This window comes from Oncorhynchus kisutch, unplaced genomic scaffold (assembly GCF_002021735.2).
Source record: "Oncorhynchus kisutch isolate 150728-3 unplaced genomic scaffold, Okis_V2 scaffold3967, whole genome shotgun sequence".
Taxonomy (NCBI): Eukaryota; Metazoa; Chordata; class Actinopteri; order Salmoniformes; family Salmonidae; genus Oncorhynchus; species Oncorhynchus kisutch.
The window spans coordinates 262,947-271,646 of NW_022265912.1; the positions used below are offsets into that span (position 1 = coordinate 262,947).

General features: G+C 41.8%; 1 protein-coding gene across 6 annotated transcripts in view; it reads right to left on the reverse strand.

Annotated features, from left to right (window-relative positions):
- Positions 1–8,045, reverse strand: part of LOC109884151 (aryl hydrocarbon receptor nuclear translocator 2-like) — a 96,196-nt gene extending 88,151 nt beyond the window's left edge. The window contains exons 1-5 of one of the 6 annotated variants that reach the window (XM_031821364.1): positions 7,951–8,020; positions 6,346–6,396; positions 1,363–1,564; positions 1,044–1,076; positions 258–471 (exon numbers count right to left, since the gene is read on the reverse strand). In XM_031821364.1, the coding sequence (XP_031677224.1) occupies positions 258–471; positions 1,044–1,076; positions 1,363–1,564; positions 6,346–6,396; positions 7,951–7,997 (547 nt within the window). In that variant the 5' untranslated portion in view covers positions 7,998–8,020. Of the gene's footprint in view, positions 1–257; positions 472–1,043; positions 1,077–1,362; positions 1,577–6,345; positions 6,397–7,950 lie in introns of all 6 variants that reach the window. The other 5 variants (XM_031821363.1, XM_031821366.1, XM_031821367.1 and 2 more) reach the window with 5 other exon arrangements.
- Positions 8,046–8,700: the final 655 nt, after the last annotated feature.

Genomic DNA, 8,700 nt, shown 5'->3' on the forward strand with positions numbered 1-8,700 from the left:
GGGATTTGAACTTGCAACCTTTCGGTTACTAGTCCAATGCTCTAACCACTAGGCTACCCTGCCGCCGAACATCACTGCGAACCAACATAGCTTTCACTAGGGAATATCAATGTATATAGCAGTATTCCTGAACAGTACTGCGAACCAACATAGCTTTCACTAGGGAATATCAATGTATATAGCAGTATTCCTGAACTGTACTGGGAACCAACATAGCTTTCACTAGGGAATATCAATGTATATAGCAGTATTCCTACCTGTCATGGAATTCTCTGAGGTGCTGAGCTGTTCCCGCAGCTTGTCCACGTCGTCAGGATGCACCTGTTCATACAGCGTGCTGCCAAACCACTCCGACTGCGGGTGGTTGAGCACCGGTGTCACCGAGTCAGACACGTAGATCACGCGGCCCGTCTCCGCGGCGACCACAAACAGGAAGCCGTCGGCCGCCTCCAGGATGAGGTGCTTCAACTCCTATTAGACGAGAGGAGAAAAGAGAAACAGAACACACACACGTGTGTGACGGCAGAGCAGAAACACACGTCACAGTAAAGATGAGGGATATGCAGTATTGATTGACATACCATTGGTGAAAATCCGGGACAAACAGACACACACACCAAGGGCAGAGGCAGGGGACATGACAGACAGCCTGCAAAAGCTTTATTTATTTCAAATTGATAAGATCAATATGCTGACAGGAAATTGTGTCAGCGGATATCATTTGTAGAGCTGCACAGATGTGCAGACCCAACGTACAGAACCCAAATGCAGAGTCAAAGAGAATAGAACAAAACCAGTTCATAGACTCACCTTTTCAGTTTGGCTTTGTACTAGTTTATTTATGTACTTTTTTTCCATCTCTAATTCCTATGTGTTTGTATTCATTTTGATCATATTATGCTGCTTTTATTGCCTTTTATGTTACTTTGTCTTTTTATTGTTTACTTTTTAATGACTATTATTACTATTTTATTATGTACAGCACCTTGAGTTGCGGTCTCTGTATGAAATGTGCTATACAAATAAAGTTGTTTTATTATTACCTGTTTGCTGAGGAGGAGGGTTTGTAGACCCTGCTAAATTACTCACACAGACACACACACACACGCAAAACGCACACACACACAGATACGCGCACATCAGCCCCCATGACCAACCCACCCACAAAACACACACACATTGGCCGTGTTCCAGGCCGACTACATTGCAGTCATTGCATGGCATCAACCAACAGTCGTGTGCCATTTCATCGACAGCGCAGTTGGGTTATCAGATTGCGATATCATACGATGCAGTTAGCTGGTAGTTGTCTGCAATGTAGTCAGCCTGGAACGCGGCCATCGTCACCCCCACCTATAATACCTGTTCGGTCAGGAAGGAGGGCTTGTACGCCCCGTCAGTGGACGTGTTCCCGGTCCCTCTCATGGACTTCATGTGGGACACGGCCATGCGGAGGATAGTCAGTTTGTCTGGCTTGCGGGCCAGAGCGCTGCAGGTGGGCACCATGTCCGACAGCTCCGTGATGTACTGGGTCATCTTGTTACGGCGACGCCGCTCTATCTCGCTGTGGTTCTCTCTGGAACAGAGAGGAGGATTTAGACACATAGGGGGAGGCGTCGCTGGTGGTCAGGAGGGTGGGGTGGTCGTCACTGGTTGGCCACTGTCACGTTCTGACCATCGTTCGTATGTGTTTTCCTTGTTTTAGTGTTGGTCAGGACGTGAGCTGGGTGGGCATTCTATGTTGTGGGTCTGGTTTGTCTATTTCTATGTTTGGCCTGATATGGTTCTCAATCAGAGGCAGGTGTTAGTCATTGTCTCTGATTGGGAACCATATTTAGGTAGCCTGTTTTGTGTTGGGTTCTGTGGGTGATTGTTCCTGTCTTTGCGTTTGTTGTCACCAGATAGGCTGTTTAGGTTTTCGCACGTTTATTGTTTTGTTAGTTTATTCATGTATAGTTTTCTTCATTAAAAAACATGAATAACCACCACGCTGCATTTTGGTCCGCCTCTCTTTCACCAGAAGAAAACCGTTACAGACACGGTGGACAGGATATAAATGTAAACATCATTTCTTATCTTAAAATTCACAAATCAGTGAAAAGTATGGAACAGACAGAAGTGGTCTTTGAGGCTGTACTGTGGGCTGATTTGGTGTGTGTTTGTGCATTTGTTTTAGCATTGATGTGTATGCACCATAACCCTAAACCCAATTCTGATTTCATGATAATGCAGTTTTTTTTCTAACATGAGCATCCAGTGACAACCATCTGCATATACCAGTGTTTCCCCTAGCGGTGTTTAGGCAGGACGGGCTGCCTACAAAATCATTCGCTTCCATTGGTTTGAATTGGAACATTCGGTGTTAAAAGCTTAGTATGTTAGTTTTGATACAGTAAGGTAAACTCTAGTGAACCGACTTCAAACTTGGTTGTTCAACACCTACCTATGGCTGGATACACACTTTTACATAAACTGAATTCATTGCCAGCCATTCTTGGAGATAGGAGTACGTGCTCGTAAGTCTAAGAACCATAATACTCTGTACTACAGAAGACTAAAGGGAAGTTAGGAGAAGAGAAGTTATTCAGTTGCTTTTCAGCGTTTGAGTTTGTCTTCTGAGGACATAAAGAACATACAGGGATTAAAGAACACAGCAGAGCAGAACACAATCTCTGAGCTACGGATAGACAGGTCCTCAATTTCTATGTTCATTTATTTGATCATGAACGTCATGTGTGAATAACATACATTGCCTTCAGAAAGTATTCACACCCCTTGACTTTTACAACATTTTGTTGTTACAAAGTGGGATTAAAATGAATTTAATTGTAATGTTTTTCAAAGATCTAGACAAAATACTTGGTAAGGTCAAAAATGTGTAAAATAAAACACTAATATATCTTACTTAGATAAGTATTCAACCCAAATGAGTCAATACATGTTACAATCACCTTTGGCAGCGATTACAGCTGTGAGTCTTTCTGGGTAAACCTCTCAGTGTTCTACACCTGGATTGTGAAACATTTGCCCAAGTTCTTCAAGCTCTGTCAAATTGGTTGTTGATCATTGCTAGACAACCATTTTGAGGTCTTGCCAAAGTGAAAACTAACTCAGCCACTCAGGAACATTCACTGTCTTCTTGGTAAGCAACTCCATTGTAAATGTGGCCTTGTGTTTTAGGTTATTGTCCTTCTGAAAGTTGAATTCCTCTCCCAGTGTCTGTTGGAAAGGAGACTTAACTAGGTTTTCCTCTAGGATTTTGGCTGTGCTTAGCTCCAATACATTTTTTTATCCTGAAATATTCCATAGTCCTTAACAATTACAAGTACACCCATAACATGATGCAGCCACCACTATGCTTGAAAATATGGAGTGGTACTCAGTAATGTGTTGTATTGGATTTGCCCCAAACGTGACACTTTGATTGCAGGACACAAAGTGAATTGCTTTGCTGAAAACAGGATGCATGTTTTTGAATATTTGCATTCTGTACAGGCTTCCTTCTTTTCACTCTGTCAATTAGGTTAGTATTGTGGAGTAACTGCAATGTTGTTGATCCATCCTCAGTTTTAAACTAACTGTTTTAAAAAGTCACCATTGGCCTCATGGTGAAATCCCTGAGCGGTTTCCTTCCTCTCTGGCAACTGAGTTAGGAAGGACGCCTGTGTCTTTGTAGTGACTGGGTGTATTGATATACCATCTAAAGTATAATGAATAACTCCACCACGCCCAAGGAATTTTCAATATCTACTTAATTGTTTTACCCATATACCAATAGATGCCCTTCTTTGCTAGGCATTGGAAAACCTGTGGTCTTGTGGTTGAATCTGTGTTTGAAATTCATGTCTCGACTGAGGGACCTTACAGAAAATTGTATGTGTGGGGTATAGAGGTAGTCATTCCAAAATCATGTTAACCTCACTAGGGTAGGAGGCACTATTTTCACCTCCGGATGAAAAGTGTGCCCAAAGTAAACTGCCTGCTACTCAGGCCCAGAAGCCAGGGTATGCATATAATTAGTAGATTTGGATAGGAAACACTCCAAAGTTTCTAGAACTGTTAAAATAATGTATGTGAGTATAACAGAACTGAAATGGCAGGCGAAAACCTGAGGAAAACCTACCCAAGAAGTGCCATTATTTAGAAATGGCTGTTTTTCCAATGAAAGCCTATCCACCTTTTAAAGGGATAGGACCCAGATTCCGTTCTCTATGGCTTCCACTTGTTGTGAATAGTCTTTAGACATTGTTTCAGGCTTTTATTCTGAAAAATGAGAGAATGACAACTTTGAGTCCGTAGATAGTGGGATGTCCCCAGAGCTGTTTCCTGCGCTTGACCAAGAGCGCACCTTTCTTGTTCTTCTTTTATATTGACGACGCTATTGTCCGGTTGAAATATGATCAATTATTTAGGCTAAAAACAACCTGAGGATTGATTATAAACATCGTTTGACATGTTTCTACGAACTTTACAAATACTAGTTGGAATTTTCGTCTGCCTCTTGTGACCGCATTTGAGCTATTAGATTACTGAACAAAACGCGCCAACAAAATTGAGGATTTTGGATATAAAGAGGGACTTTATCGAACAAAACAAACATTTATTGTGTAACTGGGCGTCTTGTGAGTGCAACCATACAAAGATCATCAAAGGTAAGTGATTCATTTTATTGCTATTTCTGACTTTTGTGACTAATCTACTTGGCTGGTTACTGTATGTAATGTTTTGTGTGCTGAGTGCTGTCCTCAGATAATCGCATGGTTTGCTTTCGCCATAAAGCCTTTTTGAAATATGACACGGCGGCTGGATTAACAACAAGTTAAGCTTTATTTTGATGTATTTAAATTGTGATTTCATGAAAGTTAAATATATAGTAATTATAGTCATTTAAATTTGGCACTCTGCAATTTCACTGAATGTTGGCCAGGTGGGACGCTACTGTCCCACACCCCCTAGAGTCAGTTAAACACTATTATTGCAGACAGAGTGAGTCCATACAACTTGTGAAAAATGTTTCCTCCTGAACTTATTTAGGCTTGCATAACAAAGGGCTTGAATACTTATTGACTCAAGACATTTCAGATTTTCATTTGTAAACACTTCGACATTATGAGGTATTGTGTGTAGGACAGTGACAAAAACATCTAAATTGAATCAATTTAAATTCAGGCTGTAACACAACAAAATATGGAAAAAGTCCAGGGGTGTGAATACTTTCTGAAGGCACTGTATTTCTAATGTCCCAAATAGGTGAGGTTTCCATACAAGCCCTTTTTGAGTCAGTACTACCTGAATAGGGTGAGGTTTCCATACAAGCCCTTTTGGGTCAGTACTACCTGAATAGGGTGAGGTTTCCATACAAGCCCTTTTTGAGTCAGCACTACCTGAATAGGGTGAGGTTTCCATACAAGCCCTTTTTGAGTCAGCACTACCTGAATAGGGTGAGGTTTCCATACAAGCCCTTTTTGAGTCAGCACTAACTGAATAGGGTGAGGTTTCCATACAAGCCCTTTTGGGTCAGTACTACCTGAATAGGGTGAGGTTTCCATACAAGCCCTTTTTGAGTCAGTACTACCTGAATAGGGAGCCATTTGGGACACAACCTTAATTTCCATAGCAGGTCTGGTGGCATAAATACATTATGAAGATGAATGATGAATAAAACATCAGATTAATAAATTGACCATTTTGAAAAGTAGGTTTGTATTCAGAGTTACTAATATAAACTAGGGGAGCTTTGATTCATTTTTGATTTGGTATGATTTACTTGAAGTCCCTGGGCATTTAGGCTTTCCATCTTAAATCCCTGGGCATTTAGGCTTTCCATCTTAAATCCCTGGGCATTTAGGCTTTCCATCTGAAATCCCTGGGAATTTAGGCTTTCCATCTGAAATCCCTGAGAATGTAGGCTTTCCATCTGAAATCCCTGGGCATTTAGGCTTTCCATCTGAAATCCCTGGGCATTTAGGCTTTCCATCTGAAATCCCTGGGAATTTAGGCTTTCCATCTGAAATCCCTGGGAATTTAGGCTTTCCTTTTGACTGTATTCTATCCAAGTCTCCACATCTCTGTGGGTCAAATTCACTCAGCGCTTGGCTGCACTGTTTGAAATTAAGTTTACACCTGATATTTCCATTAAGGAATGAAAGACAACTGTAAAAACATCCCTTTTATCCATGATTAACAGTTAGTGTTTAAAACAAATGCATGTAGTGTTTTATTCACTGGTGAAAAGAGCAGGTGTAACCTGACACCGCTGTAAACGTTAGGTAAGTGTTTTAGTCAAGCCCTGGGAGGTGGGGCGAGTCAGTGAAATCCTATGGAGCTCTAGCAGGCCAGGCCTACCTGGCATACCTCTCCTTATCATCACCAGGTATCTGATCATCATCATCATACCTAGAGAGAGGAGCAGAGAAGAAACACAGAATGTAACACCTTGGACACCACTCACTGAGACGCAAACACCTGAACACAGTAGCATGACCACGGTAGCCTGAGAACAGTAGACTGAGAACAGTAGTCTAAACACGGTAGCCTGAACACAGTAGCCTGAGAACAGTAGAATGATAACCATAGTCTAAACACGGTAGCCTGAACACAGTAGCCTAACACAGTAGAATGATAACCATAGTCTAAACACGGTAGCCTGAACACAGTATCCTGAGAACAGTAGCCTAACACAGTAGACTGATAACCATTGTCTAAACACGGTAGCCTGACCACACTAACACAGTAGCCTGAACACAATATCCTGAGAACAGTAGCCTGACACAGTAGACTGATAACCGTAACCTGACCACACCCTAACACAGTAGCTTTAGCACAGTAGCCTGATAACCGTAGTCTAAACACGGTAGCCTGACCACACTCTAACATGGTAGCCTGAACACGGTAGCCTGACACACCATAACAGAGTAGTAGCCTGATAACAATAGCCTGAACACAGTAGCCTGAACACACCCTAACACAGTAACCTGAACACGGTAGCCTGAATATGGGATAACACATGTACAATTAGAATGATACACATGCTATTTATGGGATTTTAAAAGTTTTAGATATTTTGATGAGAGCAACATCACAGGACAGGTAATGGGTGTAACAGCAGAAAATGGGCATGCGTTGTATTAAGTGGCTGTAAAAGTGCTAACTATTCCCTATGTAGTGCACAACTTTTGACCAGAGCCCTATGGGATCGGTACTCTCTGGCCTCTAAGAAGGCCTCACTAGAGTGGACAGGGGAGAGAACCTGAAAAATAGGACTTCCCGTGGCCTGGTGAGGTGTGGAGTAACAAGAGACTTTCAGAAGGTGTGTGAGAACACTTTGTATAATAAACTGTGGCATGCTGGATGTCTGCAACAAAGCCCACTATTTACCAGTGGTATTTTTGGTCAAAGGGCTCTGGTTGTTTGGTAGGCTCTTCTCATCAATTTTAAAATGAGAGAGTTAGTAATGTGGTAGAGGTAGTAGTGTGTTTCTCAGTATATACAACATGCTGTTGTAGTTTATCTTCTCCCCAGCAGAGGGCATTGTCTCCACTCCACTAACAGAGACCACTGCTGCCAGAGAACTCTGGATAAATCTGAGAGAACATAGAATAGAGAGGAAAAACCACACGTTGGAGAAAAACAACACGTGAGAGAATGCCTGTGGGTGGAACGACAGCTGAAGCTGCTTTTGAGGAACAAAAAAACGTTTAACAGATCAAAAATGTTAAAACGCTTGAAAATATGAAACAATAGGTTTGGTAAATGTGATTGAATGTCCACAGCAATAAGATGACAACAAGGAATGATTGTACAAAATATGGAATTCTGTATAATAAACACTCATAGCAACAACTTCAAGTCTAGAACTTGACTGCTTCTCATAGAAAGAGTAATTTGTTATAACAATGAGTGATACTTATTACATGGAAATATCAGTGGGCCATCGTTCACTGTTCTCACCTTGAAAATTTACTTGGTCCTTCCCCATCCTCGTCATCAAAGTCCATCCTGCAATCAAAGACCAAAACAGTTACTCATCTAGTCTAGGGTGTGTGTGTGTGTGCAAACTGTCCATATGTGTGTGTTGCCATTGTTTTATGGCTGTATGCTTATATTTTCCTGCAGAGGGAAATTAGCTTGACAGCCAAATCTTTCTAGCTTTCTAATCCAGTGGACACAAAATATAAAAAATATCGAACAGAGGAGCTACCACAATGAGAATGCTCATTTCCTCCTCTGTTCCTCCTGAACAATGAGAATGCTCATTTCCTCCCTGTTCCTCCTGAACAATGAGAATGCTAATTTCCTCCTCTGTTCCTCCTGAACAATGAGAGTGCTCATTTCCTCCTCTGTTCCTCCTGAACAATGAGAGTGCTCATTTCCTCCTCAGTTCCTCCTGAACAATGAGAGTGCTCATTTCCTCCTCAGTTCCTCCTGAACAATGAGAATGCTTATTTCCTCCTCAGTTCCTCCTGAACCTTGAGAATGCGTATTTCCTCCTCTGTTCCTCCTGAACCTTGAGAATGCTTATTTCCTCCTCTGTTCCTCCTGAACAATGAGAATGCTCATTTCCTCCTCTGTTCCTCCTGAACAATGAGAGTGCTCATTTCCTCCTCTGTTCCTCCTGAACAATGAGTGCTCATTTCCTCCTCTGTTCCTCCTGAACAATGAGAGTGCTCATTTCCTCCTCTGTTCCTCCTGAACAATGAG